At 47.5% G+C, this 21,136-nt stretch overlaps 1 protein-coding gene across 1 annotated transcript in view; it reads left to right on the top strand.

The window, feature by feature from the left end:
• LOC144152040 (fatty-acid amide hydrolase 2-A-like) overlaps positions 1–21,136 on the top strand; it is a 173,976-nt gene that overhangs the window by 125,529 nt on the left and 27,311 nt on the right. The window contains exon 4 of the mRNA XM_077683230.1: positions 19,400–19,609. Coding sequence (XP_077539356.1) covers positions 19,400–19,609 — 210 coding nt within the window. The remainder of the gene's footprint in view (positions 1–19,399; positions 19,610–21,136) is intronic.

Here is a 21,136-nt window from a genome sequence, read left to right as displayed (position 1 = left end):
GCTTTATGAATCCCGTATCATTTCTTTCCTCTTTGCCGAAGCATCATTGCCCTCCTCACCCTCCACTGAACCATTGCATTTTGCTGCCTCAGCCGTAGTTTCCGGTTGGGAGTGGTGACGTATTTTCGTGGACCTTTGATGAGCATAGCTGATTGGAGATGGCTAACGGCAGAGGTCAGCGAACTCACTCATGAGTCCACTCACTCAGACTCGTTTGCACTCAAACTCACGCGTGTGTTGGAGTTTGATTGAGCGCGACGCTAGTGTGGCATGGTGAGTTTGAGCTTGAGTGAGTTTGAGCCGAGTGAGCCCGACTGAGTTTGAGTCCGATTGAGTTTGAGTATACCTGAGACCTAGTGAATTCTGAGTCCATTTTGAGTTCTGAGTACATTTTGAGTTTGAGTCCATTTTGAGTTCTCAGTACATTTTGAGTTTGAGTCCATTTTGAGTTCTGAGTACATTTTGAGTTTGAGTACTTTTGAGTTTGAGTACAAATGAGTTTTGAGTCCATTTTGAGTTTGAGTACATATGAGTAGCCTAGCAGGAAGCTATGGTTGGCTGTTAAGTTTCAGGCGTCGCAGTGGGCTCGGAATTCAGGTTACCTGCGGGTACGCCACTATTCGCGATCCGCGTGATCGCTTGGGAGTGGGGGTTTCTGATTTTTTTACTTTCTTGTTGAATTTTCATGACCCTAAGCACTTGCTGTATATAAAGTTTTCACGGCTGGCGCGTGAGTGATAATTGACTGGTGAGGTCATAAAAAAGGGTTGTCTTAACTTTTCCTCCTAATGGGTCCACTAAGAGGGTGGGAAAGGGTGGTGGGAAAGCACACTGCGGCGCTTGCTTGCTTGTTGTTCGCCTGCTACTGTTAACGACTTGATATACTAGGGGTCATAAAGGAAGAGGTGAGAGCCTGGGGGAAAAGGGGGCGGGGGCTGTCCCTTCTGCTGTTTCAAATGAATTAGCTGAATTGACTGGGCAACGCTAGACAGAATAATGACCGCATTAGGTTGGGTGAAATATCAAAATGATCACGCTAAGGCGTGTAAGGTATCAAATGAAAGGTCCAGATTAACGGAATCACGCGGGGTAAATAAAAAAATGCTTCCTGATTGTAGTCATCAGGCATTCATAACGAGTGATAGATTCGGTTAAAATTCAAAATGACGCTGCGAGGGCATCTGGGAAATCAAATTCAAGGTCTCGATGTGGGGAATCATTCGGGACAAAATGAGTTATGGTTATATAATGAAGTAGTCATGGTTAGTCATAGATTCGGTTGAAATTTAAGTTTGATACGCCACACGCCCTAGCGTGTGGCGTATCAAACTAAAGGTCTCGATGACGGTAATCACGTGCTTCCTCATTATTATCATGACATACCCAAGGTGGGTCATAAATTAGGTTAAAATTCACAATGACACCACTGGGTGTGGGGGCATCAAATTGAAGGTTCCGATGAGGGAAATCACGTGGGATAAAAATGCGTTATGGCTACATCATGAGATGGTCATGGTTAGTCATTGATTGGTTTAACATTCAAATTGATTCCGCTAGGATGTGATGGGTATCAAATTAATGGTCTTGATGAACGGAATCACGTGGGAGAAATACAAAAATGCTTCCTGGTTATAACCATGAGATAGTCATGGCGAGTCTTATATTGGGTTAAAATTCTAAGTGACCCTTAGGGCGTGTAGGATATCAAATTTACGGTCTTGACGAGGGGAATCACGTGGTACAAATAAAAAAGGCTTCGCGGTTCTAATCATGAGATAGTCATTATGAGTCATAGATTGGGTTAAATTCAAGGTGAGGCCGCTAAAGCATGTGGGGTGTCAAATTGAAGGTTTCAGTCAGTGGAATCACGTCGGATATTTAAATAATGCGTCCTGATTACAGTAATGAGAGTCATGGTTAGTTTGACTTGTATAAATTCCATATGATCCTGCTAGGGTGTGTGGGGTATCACATTAAAGGTCTCTCCCCGCAGGGGGCATCTGCTAAAGCAGATGTTTGCGTGTACTGTGCGACACCATGGACCCCGAGCACCGACGTTTAGCCGTACGTGGCAGCACCGTGACCGGGGAAAAGAGAGTCCTGGTGGTTGAGCCGACGCCGAGTGCTTGGACCTTTAAGGCCCCTTGGCGATGCCAACACACCACTTTGGCCTCCGCTTCTCGTAGACGGCACCTCCGGTCTGACCCGCCCGGGGGGAATCGGCAGTCGCCTTTTCCTGTCCTCCCCTTCAACCTTTCACTTTCCTATCTTCTCTCTAACAAGTTTCCTGTCGTCTCGTTCTTTCTCAGTTTCCTTTTTTCCTGGCGGCTAGGGTTAAGTTAACCTTGTGTGGCGGACAACCCTGTGTTCAGCCATATTTGGTTATAGTCGCGGTGCACAGCTGGCATGGGCATGACTTGCTCGCGAGTTCCTGTCCCGTCCCCTTGATGGGCTCCATGGTGGGCGGCTGGCACCATGGCCGAACAGATTTTTCATTTTATGGCTGCTTTTTTTCGGACAACTGATCCCTCTCGTAAAAGAGGGGGCACCGACGTAACTGCTCAGTTTTTCACGAAGAACGTTAACAACTTCCCACGTGGTTCACAGCAACGATGAAGAGAAAACTGCCCGACTTGTCTCACCATTTCTGGTCGCAAAAACCCTAACTGCTACCATTGGCGAAGGCTACAAAGTAAAAAAACTAGCTAATGGAGACCTCCTACTCGAACTGCTCTACAAACACCAGTGTGACAAACTGCCAGGACTAACATCTTTTGGTGAGATCCCTATAACTGTAAGCGAACACAGGTCACTCAACACTGTCCGCGGAGTCATCTCCGATGACGACCTAAAGTACGTGTCTAAGGAGGAACTTCTGCAAGGTCTGAAAGAACAGAACGTCACAAATGTGTATAGAATCAAAATCAGAAGACAAAACAAAGAAATCCAGACTACACACATGGTCCTCACCTTCGCATCCAGCATACTTCCAGAATCCGTAGAGGTAGGATACACAAAAATGAAACTGAGACCGTATATTCCAAATCCTCGCCGATGCTACAAGTGCCAACGATATGGTCACGGCTCGCTAAGCTGCCGGGGCCAAGACACCTGCGCCAAATGTGCTTCCAATGAACACCTTGCTGAGAACTGTGAATCCGAACAACTCCGTGTGAACTGCAAGGGCAACCACGCCGCATACTCTCGTGTTTGCCCAGCGTGGAAAAAAGAAAAAGAGATCATCACGCTGAAAGTGACTGAAAACCTTACATTTCGCGAAGCACGGAGGCGATCCTACTCCGTTGTGGTGCAACAGGGCGCGGCATCACAGCTGTCTTCGGCGCCTGCTGAAGCCACACAGAGTGAGGCTGAAGCAAGGCACACCGCGCCCCCGGTGGAAGCAGCTGGTGCTGCTCCAGCACCCCCACAGCGGGCTGCACGAACCCCTGGTTTAGCAGTCCCGAAGGCCTCTGCCCACACGGCTAGGTCCAACTCTTCAGCACCCGTGCATTCTGCACGAACCTCCAGCGTCTCGGAGGAGACAATGGACACAACTGAGGCAGGTTCTGGTGCGGCGGAACTCCCTTGAAAATGGAAAGAAAGGGAAAAACCGTATCACGGGACCGAAAACGTAGTTTTCACCTGATACAAATATAACATGGCATTCCTAGTCCACTGGAATTGTAGAGGACTTTTAAATAATTTAAATGGCGTGAAAGAAATATTCGCGACTCATTCACCTGCAGTCTTGTGCGTTCAGGAAACAAACTTGGGTCCTAAACATAACAACATACTGAAAGGATACCAGGTCTTTCGTTGTGACCGAGAGCAGGCGAATAGGCTCTCTGGTGGTTTCGCCATAATTGTGCAAAATGGTATTGCAGCTCAAGAACACAAACTGAAAAGTAGGCTAGAAGCAGTGGCTGCCACCATGCTTGCATTCAAAACAATCACAGTCTGCTGTGTGTGCTTGGAACCACAACTCACGGTAACACTGCTTGATTTAGAAGACTTAGTAAATGAGCTACCAGAACCGTTCTTAATAGTAGGTGATTTTAATGCCCACTCATCCTTTTGGGGAAGTGAAAAAACTGATGTAAGAGGACAGATTTTAGAAGATTTGATCTTCACCAATAATGTCTGCTTACTGAATACTGGCGAGCCTAAATACTGCTCCCCAAGCTCAGGAAAGATGAGCTGCTTAGATTTATCCTTTAGTTCACCATCTGTTTTTAGCGATTTTAAATGGGATATCATAAACAACCCATATGGGAGCGATCATCTACCTGTACTCATTAGCATAACATCATCACCAACCATTATCCCGACGAAACCACGCAGGTGGAAACTTCAGTTTGACGACTGGGGACTTTTTGCTTCGGAAGCAAATTTAGACCAAGTTTTTTCAGACACTCTTAGTATTGACGAATTGAATGAAGTGTTAACATTCTGCATTGCTAATTCTGCACGCATAGCTATCCCACAGTGTACGGGAGTGGTGAGGCAGAACCACAAAGTATGGTGGACCCAAGAATGTAAGGAGGCAAAAAAGCAGCAAAATAAAGCATGGGGAGTCTTTAGAAGGTACCCAACCCAGGAAAAGTTAATAAATTTTAATAAGGTAAGAGCTAAAGCAAGGTACATTCGCCGAAAAGCTGAGAAAGCCTCATGGCAAACTTATGTCTCGTCCATACACAGCTCCGTAACATCAAAGAAGGTATGGGAGCAAATTGATAAGCTAAACGGGACGTACTTCCCCTACACACTTCCCCTTTTAACAGCACCAGATGTGCAAACAAGCATAGAAGAACAGGCAGATATACTGGGTGAACACTTCGCAAAAGTATCAAGTTCCGCACACTACATACAAGCTTTCTTAAAGTATAAAAACACAGCTGAGAAACAACGACTGCCAACATGTAGTGGCACAAACGAAACATACAACACTTTAATTTCACTTCAAGAATTAAAAAGAGCTCTTTTGGCTGGTAAGCAGACCGCCCCCGGGCCAGATGATATACATTACGAAATGCTATCTCATCTATCTGGTCCTGCTGTAGAAGCACTTCTGAAATTTTGTAACAAAATTTGGGTATCGGGAAAAATGCCGGGAGCTTGGAAAAAAACTTTTATTCTAGCATTCTTAAAACGCGGAAAGCCGCCAACCTCCCCTAGTAGTTATAGACCAATAGCCCTTACGAGCTGTCTGGCCAAAACGTTTGAACTAGTTGTGAATAACAGGTTAAATTTTGTCCTACAATCAAATGAACTTATAGACATTCACCAGTGCGGCTTCCAAAAAGCATGCTCAACAACTGACCATCTTGTCCGCCTTGAAAATGCCGTACGAGCAGCATTTATACACAAACAACCCTGTCTTGCTGTCTTTTTCGATCTCGAGAAGGCCTATGACACTACATGGAGGTTTGGAATAATGCGGTATTTAGTAGAATTAGGCATACGTGGAAGAATGCTGAACTGCCTGAATGATTTCTTGACAAATCGTTCATTTCAAGTGCGCCTGGGCTCAACCCTGTCGAGGAATTTTGTACAGGAGAACAGGGTCCCTCAGGGCTGTATTCTTAGCACAACACTGTTTGTCATCAAAATGAACTCCATATCAAAAATATTTCCAAGGCCGAATATGTATTCTGTTTGTGCTGATGACCTTCAAATAGCTTGCACATCGTCCAATGTGACGACATGCGAGAGACAAGTACAGTTGACCATAAATAAACTGACAACATGGGCAGACAGAAATGGTTTCCAGTTTTCACCACACAAAACAGTCGCTATTCTTTTCTCACTCAAACGAGGCCTGCAGACAGACTCCACCCTACACCTAAAAGAAATCAATTTGCCCACACAAAATAAACACAAATTTCTCAGCATAACATTTGACAAAAACTCACTTTCCTGCCTCACATCAATATCTTGAAAAAGAAAGCATCCGGGGCTCTAAATATACTTAAAGTTCTGTCTCGTAAACACTGGGGTTCCGACAGGGCATGCTTCCTACAAGTTTATCGCTCCGTTGTACGCTCTTGCTTAGACTATGGTTGCATTGTGTATGGCTCAGCAAGGCAGTCCTACTTGAAACGACTGGATCCCATACATAATTTAGGCTTACGACTCTCGTCTGGTGCATATAGGACATCACCCATTAGCAGTCTTTATGTTGAAACCAATGAACCGCCACTTACATACAGAAGACTCATGCTCACATGCTCATACATCCTAAAGATCCGTTCACTACCGAAACATCTGTGCTATCCCATAGTCATGAAATGCCCATCTAGGACACTGTTTAATAACACACCCCAAGCTATTAGACCGTTGCTCCTACGGTTTGAAGAGAAATGCCAAGAACTTAGTATGCTGGACAGACTACCTGGGACTGCCCAACAACTACCACCTTGGTATACATTCCCTGCTGTGTGCGATTTTACACTGACACACTTTCAAAAAAAGAAAACACCGCGTGAACATATATTACAGGAGTTTTTGGCACTGAACAAAAAATACAAAGGCTACACCTCATTTTACACACACGGTTCCAAAACAGCATGCTATGCTGGGAGTGCAATAATACAAGGTAAATGGGAGAAGGGGATCAGACTACCTCAGTGCGCCTCGGTTTTCACAGCGGAGTCTTATGCAATTGCTGTGGCTGTGGAAAGAATACGGAAGGAAAGCATTCCGAAAAGTGTTATCTACACAGACTCGCTCAGCGCGATCACAGCCCTACATTACAAAAATGCAGCTCAACCCATAATAGGAGACATAATACACAATTTAGTGACAGCAAAAACACAGGGACAGGAAATTAAGTTGTGCTGGGTTCCTAGCCATGTTGGGATCAATGGCAATGAGAGAGCCGATGCATTTGCTGCACAGGCTGGTAGTAAAACAGTAACACAAGTACATATTCCTCATAGCGACTGTATGAAATTTAAACGGAGTAAACTCAGAGAAACATGGCACTTTTCATGGGATAGCGAAACAAACAACAAACTTCACATAGTTAAACCCACTATAGCAGAGTGGGAATCAAGCAAACATGAGGAACGCTACACAGAAGTCATTTTATCTCGTCTCCGCATCGGACATACACACCTGACACATAACTTCCTTCTAATGAAAGAAGGTAAACCGAGATGTGAGGAATGCGACCAAGAGCTAACACTAAACCACATGTTACTCTCATGTACGAAATTTGAAGTCCTGAGAAAAAAGCATTTTAGGCTGTTGTACGACGAACACATTCCATTTCACCCCAGTCTACTTTTAGGAGAAAACGCACTTGTTAAAATTTCCTCTGTTTTTAGTTTTGCTAAAGAAGCAGGGATTCTAAGCAAGCTGTAAAGCTGTAACGTGATGTAACCGTTATTATCCACAAAATACACAAAACCTTCCGTTTGGCGCATGGTAGCCTAAGTTGCTTATGTGCTATAAAACACAACACATTCAACAACATTCAAGGTCTCGTCGTGGAGGATCACGTGGGACAAATATAGAAATGCTTTCTGATTATAGTTATGAGGATATAGCAAATGGTATCTTTCTTTAATTTCCCCGCACGGGGCACCTTGAGCAATCTTGGTGACGGTACTGGCGATACCGCGGACCCCGAGCCCCCAAACATAAGCTGGATCCAACCATGGCGATGTGTTTATAGGTGGAGGGTTAGAAACCACGAACGGTGGCCGTCGGAGCCTTGGTCAAACTCCGGCTGATGGGCTCCCTGCCTGTCTACCAGGCAGGGAGCTCCGGGACCTCTTTGACTACCAGGGTAAGGTCAAAGGAGAAAGTAACCCCGTCTCCCTGCTTTCCAATGTATCATATGGCATTTTCCAAACCCCCCCCCCCAAACGTGATCGGCCCCAGAAAAGGGGCCGCACCGAAGCTTCATTCCCACCCTTGCCAAAAATTGCATCCCAAAAGCCAGATAACTATCCGCGCTTCTTGATTCTTGAATCTCTTGACAAGTCACATCCTATCTCTTCCCAGTCAGTGTTCCTTATCACCAAATTCCTTGAAGGCATTTTGGGCAAGTCTTTCCAAGCCAAGAAACTGAGAACCGGCGAAGTTCTGGTCGAGGTGAACACTCACCAGCAAGCCACAAGCCTCCTTACCCAGAATCGCATGGCAGATCTGGACATCAGAGTCACACCCCACCGTAGCCTCAATAGCTCTCAGGGTGTGATTTCTGAGCCAGATCTGATAAATGAGACGGAAGCCGATCTGCTCGAAGGTCTGAAAGGCGAGGGCGTGACGGCAGTGAGGCGCATCACCATGCGGCGAGATGATAAACAGATCATGACAAAGCATATTATCTTGACATTTGACCGTTCCACACTCCCCGAATCCATCAAAGCAGGTTTCATTCATTGCTCTGTCCGGCCGTACATCCCGAACCCGCGGCGCTGTTTCAAGTGCCAACGGTTCGGGCATGGCACTACCACCTGCCGTGGTCAACTAACGTGCGCCAAATGTGCACAACATGATCATGCATCAGACAACTGCCCATCGCAAACCCTCATCTGTGCTAACTGCCAGGGACCCCACGGGGCCTACTCTAGAACATGCGAGAAATTCAAGCAGGAGAAGGAAATCATCAGAGTGAAAGTCACTGAGAACCTTACCTTCCCAGAGGCGCGAAAGAGGTTCGCCTCTTTCCCCCTGGGGAGGTATGCCGACGCAGCTCGCCGGGGGGCGGAGCGGCGTCTGGTTTCAGCGGGGACCCAGTACCGCGAGTCGGACTTGGTCCCGCCCCCGCCCCCCCCCCCCCCTGGGTTGCCTCTGGCAGCCCAACCCGCCTCCGCACCGCTCGCTGAGCCAGCAGCGGTTGTGGTGGCAACCTCTTCCGTCGGGACCGGTGCCGCTCCCGTCCCTGCCTCCCCATCGTCCAGTGCGTTGGAGGGCGCCATGGACACCACGAGCCCCGCACCGGCTCCCACCGCCACCGCACCGCCCGTGGCACTTCTGGTGCCTCCGACACCACTGGCGGTGGCGGGTCAAACGAAGGGCCCCCGAAGGGGGGCCAAGTCCGGGGGGCCCGGTTTGACGTTCACACCCAGGACATCGGACGACGAGATGGACGTCATGCCGTTCTTGCCTGCAACGCTGCGCAAGGAGCGGCCTTCGACGTCCAAGTCTACAGATAGGCCGCCCAAAAAGCCCAATCCAAGAGTCACAGCCCCGAAAGACGACACATAAACATACACACTGCAGTAGCTCTCACACTAAATAATGGGAAGAGAAAATATTGTTCAATGGAACTGCAGAGGCCTTCTGAATAATCTTGACGACGTGTATGCGATTCTGCATACCAATCAGCCATGTGTAATGTGTGTTCAGGAAACACATTTGAATTCTAAACACACAAATTTCTTGAATAGTTACCTGGTATACAGGAAAGACAGGAATGGCTGCACACACTCGTCTGGCGGTGTGGCCATAATCGCCCGCAAATCCTTAGCATGCCACCCTGTCACCTTGAACACCGTCCTTGAGGCTGTAGCCGTTCGCACAATAATATTTAATAGGTTGATAATGGTATGCTCCATATACATTCCTCCTGATATTGCACTTACGAGCTCCGACTTCGAGGCGCTGGTTGACCAGCTGCCCGAACCATACATCCTTACAGGCGACCTTAATGCTCACAACTCTCTTTGGGGCTCTTCCAGAACGGATGCCCGAGGTCGCCTGATAGAGAAATGCCTTACATCTTCTGGAGCATGCCTTTTCAACAATAAACAGCCTACATACCATAACATAGGTCACAACACATACTCACATCTTGACCTGGCTATTGGTTCTGCAATTCTCTTTCCATGTCTTGAGTGGGGTGTGGGCACGGACCCATATGGTAGTGACCATTTCCCTAGTTCATTAACGTACATAGGTACAGGCCCGAGCAGTCCATCTTCCCATAAAAGGTTTAATGAAGCAAGAGCTACGTGGAATACATTTACAGAGACATCCAAACTACACCCCACATCCATAGGACACCTACACGTTGAAGAAGCTACACACGTGCTCACGGCGCACATCCTCGATGCCGCCGAAAAGTCCATTCCCCACGCCTCTGGTGCCCCGCGCAACCAGCGGAGGCCGTGGTAGAATGAGGACTGTAGGCGGGCGCGAGAGGCCCAGAACAAGGCGTGGGGTGTCCTTCGTCGGTACCCCACGTCGGGTAACCTCATTTTGTTCAAACGGGCCAAGGCGTTAGGAAAACGTGCGCGCCGTGAGTCAAAACGAGGGAGTTGGCGTTCCTTCATAACATCCATAAACTCCTACACAGACACACGGAAACTATGCACGAGAATACGCAAACTCAAAGGACAACAAACTCACAGCCTGCCTCTGGTCAGCACTACAGGGGACACACTCGAAGACCAGGCTGACACACTCGCACAACACTTCCAATACGTGTCCAGTTCAGCACACTACACGAACACTTTCCTGAGGTATAAAGACTCTAGTGAAAAGAAGTCACTACACGACAACAAATCACAGACTTCTTACAACTCCCTGTTTTCACTACATGAGCTGAGGGCTGCCCTGAGCACGTGTAAACCCTCAGCTCCAGGCCCAGACAACATTACATATACAATGATACAACACCTACACGCAGACACTCTTCTAACACTCTTACACCTATATAACAAGATATGGCTTTCGGGGCACATTCCAAACTCTTGGGAGGAGGCTATAGTTGTAGCTTTCCTGAAGGAGGGAAAGGACCCGTCATCCCCCTCAAGTTACTGTCCTATTGCCCTGACGAGCTGCCTGTGCAAGCTCTTCGAGAAGATGATAAATCGCAGGCTAGTGTACTTCCATGAGTACAACGGTCTTCTCGAGAGCTGCCAGGCAGGCTTCAGGGTGGGGCGATCGACGAACGATCAACTGTTAGCTCTTGACTCGTACATCAAAGATGCCTTCGCCACAAGCAGTATTGTTTAACTGTGTTTTTCGACCTTGAGAAGGCATACGACACCGCTTGGCGTTATGGGATCCTTAGGGACCTCAAGTCATTCGGTGTTTCGGGTAACAAGTTGAACGCTCTTGTCAGTTACTTGTCAGACAGAACGTTCCGAGTAAGAGTGGGTGGTGCACTCTCAAAGGTTCCCGTGCAAGAAAATGGTGTGCCACAAGGTGGCGTGTTGAGCTGCACTCTCTTCATAGTAAAAATGAACTCTCTTGGTAAGCACTGCCACCTACAATCTCTTATTCCATGTATGTAGATGACGTCCAGATATCTTATAAATCATGCAATATGTCAATCTGCGAACGTCAAGTCCAGCTTGGTGTCAAGAAACTTGCCGGCTGGGCAGACAAGAATGGTTTTAAATTGAATCCTGTAAAAAGGTCCTGCGTTGTGTTCTCCAGGAAGCGCGAGGTCCATCCGGACCCAGACATTCATCTTAATGGCGTGTCGCTTCCTGTGAACAAGGAGCACAAGTTCTTAGGTGTTGTGTTTGATCACAAACTCACGTTCATTCCCCACATCATGGAACTTAAAAATAAATGTCTCAAAACAATGAATATGCTTAAGGTTCTCTCCGACCAATCCTACGGTTCCGACAAAGAACCCCTGCTTCGCTTGTATACTGCGTTGGTTGGGTCTCGTTTAGACTATGGCAGTGTGGTATATGGGTCGGCGACTAAGACAGCCTTGCGAATTCTGGACCCAGTGCTGCACTTGGGCCTTCGTCTTGCTTCGGGTGCTTTTCGCACTAGCCCTGCCGGGAGTGTTTATGTCGAGTGTGATAAGTGGAGCCTTGAGAACCAACGAACGTACATGGACTTGCTTTATGCTTTTAAAATTTCGTCGCTGAATAATCATTCCTTTTATCCTGTCTTTAACGATACATCAACATCTTTGCTCTTTCTAAATCGCCCATCCGTTCCTCTGCCCTTTTCACTTAGAGTGAGAGAGCGAGCCTCGGATCTCAGTGCTTTGTTTTTAGATGTGTACAGGTCATCCTTTTCTAACAGTTTACCGCCTTGGCAAGTTCGCCCTGTGTCGTGCGACCTTTCTTTTATGAGACCTGACAAAAATCGTGTACCTCGAGCTGCAATACTGCAGCACTTTCTGTCTTTGCAGTTTAAATACACATGTGCAGAATTTTATAGTGACGCTTCTAAAACATCCACTATGGTATCGTGCGCTGCTCATGGTCCAAATTTCAATGCAGCCAGAACCATGAGCGTGCACACAACATTTTTTTCAGCAGAAGCGTATGGAATTTTACTGATTGTACGACACATTCTTGAAACTCAAATTCCCAATTCCATCATCTATACAGAATATTTTAGTGTTGTTCGCGCACTGTCATCGCACAAGCCCCCCAAAAACCACAAAGTTAATCTTGTATTCAACTCTATCATGTCCGTGTATACACAAAAACATGAATGAGCTGGTCCTCTGCTGGGTCCCAGGACACGCAGGGATCGCTGGGAATGAGTTGGCAGACGAGAGGGCCACTGCTGCTGCACTCAGGAACACTGTAGACATTACAACGATACCCTACACAGACCTCAAGCCACACATAAGACAACACCTGCGCAGAACATGGCAAACACACTCGGACGAACAGACAGACAACAAACTACATGTAATAAAGCCACACTTGGGAAGGTGCACATCTGACTCACACAACAGACACACGGAAGTAGCCTTGGCTAGGCTACGGATAGGGCACACGCATCCAACTCACTCGTATCTGCTGACGGGATCTCCTAGGCCCCAGTGCAGCAGGTGCGGAGAGGCCCTATCCGTAGTACACATACTAATAACATGCAAGGCACTTCACACAACACTACACAAACACTTCAGAGAACTCTACAGACAACATATCCCCCTACATCCATCGCTGTTTCTTGGTGACGATGCCATGGTTTCTGTGAAACGTGTCTTTGAGTATTTGTCAGACATTAAGTTTTTAAACCTCATTCCTTATCATGCATAATCAAAACTGGCCCTATACACCAGCCATGCTCATTCTCGTTTTGTGATTGTACTTTTGTTTTTGCTGAATTTACTTAGTGTTTAAGGTTTCACCCCTCATATATGACTATTGTTTTGGCGCCATAAACATACAACCATCATCATCATCATCATCTTTAATTGCTGGGTAGGGTTTAACCAAAATTCCCTGCCAACCCGTAAGGCAGTTGTGCTATATACATGCGAGGGCTTGTCCAGAGATGTCCATCAATGCGGTATATAGTAATAAAAATATTGGCGTCTAATTGCTGAATCATCGAGGCAGGATGGCATGGGGTAAGAACAAAAGCCATGCCAAGCTCTCGAACTTAAATCACCAGACCCAAAAAAGAAAAAATTCCCTCGCACTTCCCCGAGGGGGAGAGTGTGTAAGTGCGAATGCACGGTTGTTGATTGCGCGATTACGGTGGATATCGTGATCTTAATGAGTAGTCGAGAGATTACACACACGCACACAACTGTAATGTTCGCGAAAGAGAGATCACACACACACACACAACTACAAAGAAAGAGAGATGCATTTATTCACAGACACCTATTTGTGTTGTCGTTGTACTTGATTGCTAGAGCGGATCTCAGCTTTGAAATTTCGTGTCAGTACTCCTTTAAGCGGGTGCATTAGCCCTTCTCACGCCCGATTCCTGGCCAATCCCCCACGTGGGTATGTGCCATGCACAGACACCTATTTGTGTTGTCGTTGTACTTGGTTGTAGAGCGGATCTCAGCTTTGAAATTTCGTGTCAGTACTCCTTTGGCCAATCCCCCACGTGGGTATGTGCCATGTCAGCGGCCTGGCAGCGCGCGCCTATCTCCCCCCGTTGCCAAGGAATACGAGGAGATTCCTGGCCAATCCCCCACGTGGGTATGTGCCATGTCAGCGGCCAGGCAGCGCGCGCCCATCTCCCCCCGTTGCTAAGGAAGACGAGGAGCGCGCGCACCCGCAGCTGTTTCTATGCGGACGGCGGCGGAATGCGGACGGCGGCGGACGCTTCAGGCTCGCTTAAGAAGTGCATTCGCACATAAAAAAGGCCCAGATCCAAAAACCAAAAAAGCTAATAGCTGCCATTCAAACGTTACTTCCTCCATTTCCCCGTGTCCCAACAAACAAGCAAATCCTTCGACACATATGGTGTTGTGGAAATTGTGGACGACCATAGGTAACAGGGGGCATCAGAGCTCATCAGAAAGGCGAATTTCACATTTGTTTATGAATAAGCTTTGCGGCCGCGTTTCGTGTCCGTAATTTCCTTCTCACAGTGTACCAACGTGCACTCGAATCCAGAATTGGCCAAGTACATGTGAGACATTAACTCCTTGCTAAAGTGTAGGAGATAGAGAAGCAACAGAGCCACCAAGACATAAACAGAAATTGCGACAGAAGGAAAACACTTCAGAAAAATAAGCAAGCGCAGTTTGTGTGTGCGTTCGAACTCATTTTATTACAATGAAAAATCAGCGCAAGATATCAAAACTAGCACATGATGACAACGTAAAGGAAAAGAATTAACTCGGGCTCTGCAGTTCTCCAACGACTACATCTCAAACACAATGAAAGAACAGGTGACTGACGCAACACACACACACACACACACACGCACGCACACACGCACGTACGCACGCACGTACACACACACGCACGCACACGCGCGCACGCACGCAAGCACACGCACACACGCACACGCGCGCACGCGCACACGCACGCACGCACACACGCACACGCACGCACGCACACGCACACGCACGCACCCACACGCAAACGCACGCGCACTCACGCAAACGCACGCGCACACGTACGTGCACTCGCACGCGCACACACGCAAACGCACGCGCACTCGCACGCGCACACGCACGCGCACTCGCACGCGCGCACTCGCACACGCACTCGCACTCGCACACACACACGCGCACTCGCACACGCGTGCATGCTGGAAATTAACAGCTGGGTACGGTGGCGGTAATTGCTTACAACGATAGCGTGGTGTTGAGCCGAGCTACGAGAGCTCATCCCACCTAGCAAATGCTAATAAAAACTAATACAAGTGCCTCAGCGAAGGGGCAGTTTTCTGTTTGTCCCAAGTGATTTCCCTCCTCGAGACCCTCAATTTGACACCCCACATTCTTTAGCGCCACATCTCTCTGAATTTTATCCCAAGCGTAGACTATCCATGACTCTCGTGTTACACGGTTCGCCATTTTCGATATTTTTTCAGTTTTTTAACATTTAGTTTGATCAATTATCTACATTTACACTTTTTAATTATTACAGGTTGAACTTCCGTGACATCTGCATTTTTGTGTAAATGCCGGGCGTTACACGATCCTGGTGGGGGTAGGGGAGGGGGGTACTCGGCAAAGAATGCTACGCATTAAAAAAGCAAAGGCATATCCATGAACGCCTCGCGCTTCAGAGATTCGCGGGGACAGTTCGCTTTGACGCCAGGTGTTTTTTTTTCAGGATGCAGAGCAAGAATGCACGGAACCGTAACCCTAAACAGCTTCGACATAAATGAACGGAGTAGTGAGCGCACATCCCCTCGCCCAATTTTGCTTGTTTCGACCCAGAGACCCAGCACACCATCGAGTCTGGACCACCTCTGTCATAAACACGAACACGGAGCCTACATCAAGAGTTTGGTATCCAATATATACGTACAATTGCTTGCAACCAGTGCTAGTGATCATGGGCAGCAGGTATAGCTGTATTAAATCTGCAACAAAAATTGTTTCCGACCTCACAGGAGCTACGGTGTCATGTTGTGCCGAATGCAAGAGTTTGAGCTCACGAATTTGCACTCGTAATATTTTTACCACGCGTGAATTTGACAACACTGAATGCTAATGAAATCAGAGTCCATCTGAGCCACGGTAAATTCCTAGCATGAAAGAGTTGTGAGGCCATTTCAGTTCTGAATTCATTTTCAGTTCTCGGCCCATTTCGAGTTCTGAGTTCATTTTGAGTTTTGAGTTCATTTTGAGTTTGAGTACATTTTGAGTTTGAGTACATTTTCAGTTTGAGTTCATTTTGAGTTCTGAGTGCATTTTGAGTTTAAGTCCATTTTGAGTTCTGAGTACATTTTGAGTTTGAGTCCATTTTGAGTTATGAGTACATTTTGAGTTCTGAGTTCATTTTGAGTTTGAGTCCATTTTGAGTTCTGAGTACATTTTGAGTTTGAGTCCATTTGAGTTCTGAGTACATTTTGAGTTTGAGTATATTTTGAGTTTGAGTACATATTGAGTTTTGAGTCCATTTTGAGTTATGAGTACTAATGAGTTTGCGGTCCATTTTGAGTTTGAGTACATTTTGAGTTGTGAGTCCGAGTGAGTTCTGAGTTTTGCGCTCAATGTGAGTTTGATTTTGAGTGAGCGCAGATGTTCTGCTCAGCATTGAGTCTGAGTTTGAGTGAGTGGTGATTCGAAAAAAAAATTGTGAGTGAGTTTGAGTGAGCCGCGCCAACTTTGCCGAGGTATGGCTAACGGGCACGGCTAAATCGAGAAATGGTCATCGTAACGCTATTACGTTAATATTTCGATACACTAACACTGACTCCTCCTTGATTAAGCTGACCAGCATCACGCACGCGCAACCTTGCACGCTCACATCTTATGCCCCAAAAGTACAGAAACCCTTGTCTCTCTAGTGACACGGCGATTAAAATCTCTCGCTGCTAGTCTGAAATCACGTTCGAGGGATTGTTTGAAGCTTTTGAATTCTAGCTGAAGTGCGTCTTTCAGTTTGCTCAGTTCAACTTTCATTTCATCTATGAATTTTGAGGTTTCTTGCGCTATCAGCAGTACAAAACGTTATGCACAGAATGCAGCAGCACCCATCCGCCCCTCGAACAGGACAAGTCAATCGTTAATTTACGTGCTGTATGACTGAACTGCGGCACAAAAGGCCGCAAGCACTGATTGGATACTCAGGGTTTCGTAGCTACCGCTGAGTGATCCCAGCAGCCAGCGATGTCTCCTAACGTGGCCCGTCCCCTGCCGTCATCCGCCGCTGACGAAGGAAACGGCTCCTTTCGGCAGCTGGTCGGGGCTTGTGCGTTTAAGGGGTCGCGCCGGTTTGGGCGTCCTGTGCAACTGCGGAAAACTGCGATGCGGGTTGGTGATACAACGGCCGGCGTCACCCGGGGAGAGGAAGCCGACTGCGCTTTCAAGGAAATTGCAGCAGGGCCACCATGTGACGGGCACTCATTCATGGAGGTGGATCCACCCGGACGTGCCGCCAACGGCTGCTCCTCGCATGGGCGCAGTCATCCCGCTGTAGCCGAGGAAAACGCGAGAGCGACTCAGTGGATCGCTGTCGCAGTGCAGCGGACACACTGCACTGCTGTTGCCCAGTGAAGAACTCATCAGCTACCTGCAAAGGCAGGTTCTTCGTAAAGTCACCTCGTTGCCCCCTGAGGCGCAAGAACTCCACTCGCACTTTAGCGTTACCAACCCTCTCGACGCAGGAGTTGTGAGTGAGACAAGCGTCGTAGCAGCCAGGTCAAAAACTCCAAATCCCGTCAGATTTAGCAGAAAGGTCACACTGGTCACCGTGATACCATCAAGTTTCACGACGGCTGCCTTAATAAAACGGCTTCGGTAGGTTTTCGGGCGTGCTTGGCGAATACTTGGTCGACTGAGACGCGGTTTCTTGCACTCTAGGGTATTCGTGAGTTTCGGTGGAGGTTTGCGGCGAGCGCTGATCGCAGCGGGGTGAAATTGCAGTCATATTCATTCATCATGTGGTGGTTAGGCTTCGCCGCCTAACCACCAGCTCCAACTAGTCTCAACTTCAGCCTGAGGCTTGCTGACAGATAGATACACAGTAGGAGCTGCTCCGAAGCTTACCTCAAGCCTCGTCTCAGTGCGCACTCAGTTGGATTCCCATCTAAGGCACGATTTCCTAAATTTCGTTTTCACCGCCAGCCGTTTTGCCTCGTCTCCACGTTACGTGAAGTTCTCTACCTACCGAGTTTGTAGCAAGGCCCGAAATGGGGCCGAAGAAGAGTTCAAGCAGCGATTCATTGCTCTCCGTCCAAGTCACGGCGGACCAGCGATTGGGGCCGCGGGTCGCCATCCCAGTGCTGCGGAGGGCGACTTGTTCCTTTGAAGGGACCCTGAAGCGAACTCCTCGAGCCATTGTTTGTGGCTATAGTGTGTAAGCCGAGACCCTCAACCTTGTGTTTCACTGCCTAGCACTAATTTGGCGCGTTCGCTCATTTGTAAACTTGCAAAGCAAACATACAAAGGGGGCCTCACTGATTGTCCCCTGTGACCAGTAGAATCGCAGTGGTTTTCAAGGCAGTTTGATGCTATCGCAGTCTTCGAATTGTATTCTTTTGTTTGATGCTTATTAGCGCCATATCGTTCCTTCCCGCACCCAGACTGTGTCGTCAAAGCCTACGTCACGAAACCTGAAAGGATTCTGCAAGCAAAGCCGCTCTTTTGAACTAAAATGCGTTTCTGGCAAAATGCAAACAGCTAAAACACGATGGACTCAACAAAGGGGGGACACAGCGCCTTTTGGGCACGCCCGCTCCTAACTTGCCCAATTGACAGCCCAAAAGGCTGTACATCGGGCATGTCAGGAGCGGTCCAAAAGGCGGACAGCGTCGTACATGATGACGAAATAATGAGCTCTCTTCGGTGTCCCGTTAAGCATGCTGTATGCTGGCAGTTTATGCGTTCCACATTCAGACAAGGCGTTGGGATCTGCAAGAACGAAGTGTGGCTTTTTCAAAAAGGGGGATAGATAAGGGGCCGGGATATTTTTTTGGTCTTTGTACCTACACGAATGTGCAGCGGACACAAGAGTGTGTTAGTTGTGCTCTGAAAGAGTATAAATATGCGTCCTTTGAAAATAAACTTTTGAATTATTAGTAAGCACCGGTGTTAATCCTCTTTTTGTCCCACTTAAATTGCAATGATGCATGTTCACCGACTAGGTCGTCTCTCCCTTTGACTTCAGTGTAATTCAGTTGCAGAGGGGTTTGTTGGCGGGCCAGTTGGTACATTACACTACGAAGAAAAACAGCGCTAAAGACCGGACACAGTAAATGCCCAGTAAAGAACAGCGCCTCTGGTTTGTGGTTCTTTACAGTGGCCTGTCTTTTGCGCTGTTTTTCTTCGTAGTAATTACGTTCTCGGGCATGTGGTAGCCGCAGAGTAGACGTCGCTGCTCTGGCAGAAAACGTGGTGCGGGAGAAGTGGCACGCGCGGTGCGGGAGAAGTGGCACGTAGAATGAGGGAAGAACGAATACGTATACGCTCTTCCCTCATTCTGAAAGCCTGCTTGTCCCGGTCGGGCCGGCGTGCACAGAGTTCAGCAGCTGCGTCGGCCGTTCGGGGCCGCCCTTGAGCGCGCACACTGAAGGCCCCCTGTCGCTGCAGGCATGGCCCTCGACGCCGGCCTGTGCAGTCGTCGCGGCGCCGTGGCCGAGCGCGACTCGGACGCGGTGGCGGCGCTCCGGTCGGCCGGCGCCATTCCCCTGGCCGTGACCAACGTGTCCGAGATGGCCATGTGGTGGGAGTCGAGCAACAAGCTGCACGGACGCACTCGCAACCCGTACGACCTCCGCAGGACGCCCGGAGGCTCCAGCGGTACGTCCCTTCTCGTCTCTCGCAAGGCGCACAGAGGAAGGGCTGCATTTGTATGCCCTCTGGGTGTGGCTGAAACTGAAATGGTTTGCTTGGGTGATCAGGCGTGTGTATCTTTTGTTGCTCAACGTGTTTGTAAATGTTCGGCGGACAGTCACCACAAAGAAAAAAAAGCAGACAAATCGACGCTGCTTATTTTGCTTCACAGATGACGCCGTCTTAGCTAGGTTATCTCCAGCTATACAGTTAAGGCGAAAGATTGAGCTGGTTGGTTATTATTTGTGCACATGTCAACCGCCCATCACCTGCAACGCGGCACCACTGTGCGGGTATTTATTTATTTATTTATTTATTTATTTATTTATTTATTTATTTATTTATTTATTTATTTATTTCAATACTCTCAAAGCCCCGAAAGGCGTTACAGAGAGGAGTGGGAAGGTTTATACAATGCAAGTTATGGCCGTCTTATAGGAAACAGGATCAGGGTTGCTGGCAATAGAGGCGGGGAGGCTGTTCCAGTCCGATGCTGTCTTCGGTAAGAACGAATTGAAACGTAAATTCGTCCGGCAATTGGGGACTGCAACTTTCAATCTGTGGTGAAAGCGTGGGGAAATGTAAGATGGAGGTGAAACAATGTCTGTTTTAATATCTGGGTTAGTGCAGAATATTTGGTGAAAAAAGCTTAAACGTGCAATTTTCCTGCGAGTTGTTAAAAGGGGGAGGTTAAGGTTTGCTTTCATTGATGAGACGCTAGCTGCCCGAGAGTAGTTGGAAACAATGAAACGAGAGGCACGGTTCTGGATTGATTCAAGCGATGAGGAGAGCGATAATAAGTGTTAATCTCAGATAGCGGATGCATATTCGAGTTTAGACCTAACTAGTGTTTTAAAAAGCAGTAATTTTAAGGAAACAGGGGCTAAGGGAAAGTTACGACGTAAGTAGCCAAGCATGCGATTAGCATTGTTAGTTACATAATCTACGTGCGCTTGCCAAGAAAGGTTGATAATGATGTGAATGCCAAAGTATTTGTAGGTGTTAACTTTTGTAAACGGAGTATTGCTAATTACATATGGATAAAGAGAAGGGGGGGTGGCGACTTAGAGAAACTTGCATTAGTTTAAAAGGTTAAGCTGCATGGACCAGTCAAAACACCGTGCTGAAACTTTGTCCAGAGATAACAAAATCGTCTGCAAAAAGCCGAATTGAGGAACAAATATGATTAGGAAGGTCGTTAATATATATATATATATATATATATATATATATATAAGGAAAAGTAGTGGGCCCAACACAGAACCTTGTGGTACACCAGGAGTTACCACGGAAGTGGGTGAGTCGCACTCATTAGCTCTAACCAATTGGGTACGGTTGGTTAGAAAACACTAAATCCATTTAAGAATTTGGGTATCAATGTTACTTTTTCTTAGTTTTAAGAGCAGTAAGCGATGAGAGACTGTGTCAAAAGCTTTTCTGAAATCTAGAAAAACGCAGTCAATATAGGAACCCCGATCAATGGCCGAAAATAGG

Source organism: Haemaphysalis longicornis, unplaced genomic scaffold (genome assembly GCF_048455015.1).
Source record: "Haemaphysalis longicornis isolate Haplotype H1 unplaced genomic scaffold, Haemaphysalis longicornis Haplotype H1 scaffold_9, whole genome shotgun sequence".
In the NCBI taxonomy this organism is placed as follows: Eukaryota; Metazoa; Arthropoda; class Arachnida; order Ixodida; family Ixodidae; genus Haemaphysalis; species Haemaphysalis longicornis.
This window is presented reverse-complemented; position numbering and strand designations above follow the sequence as displayed.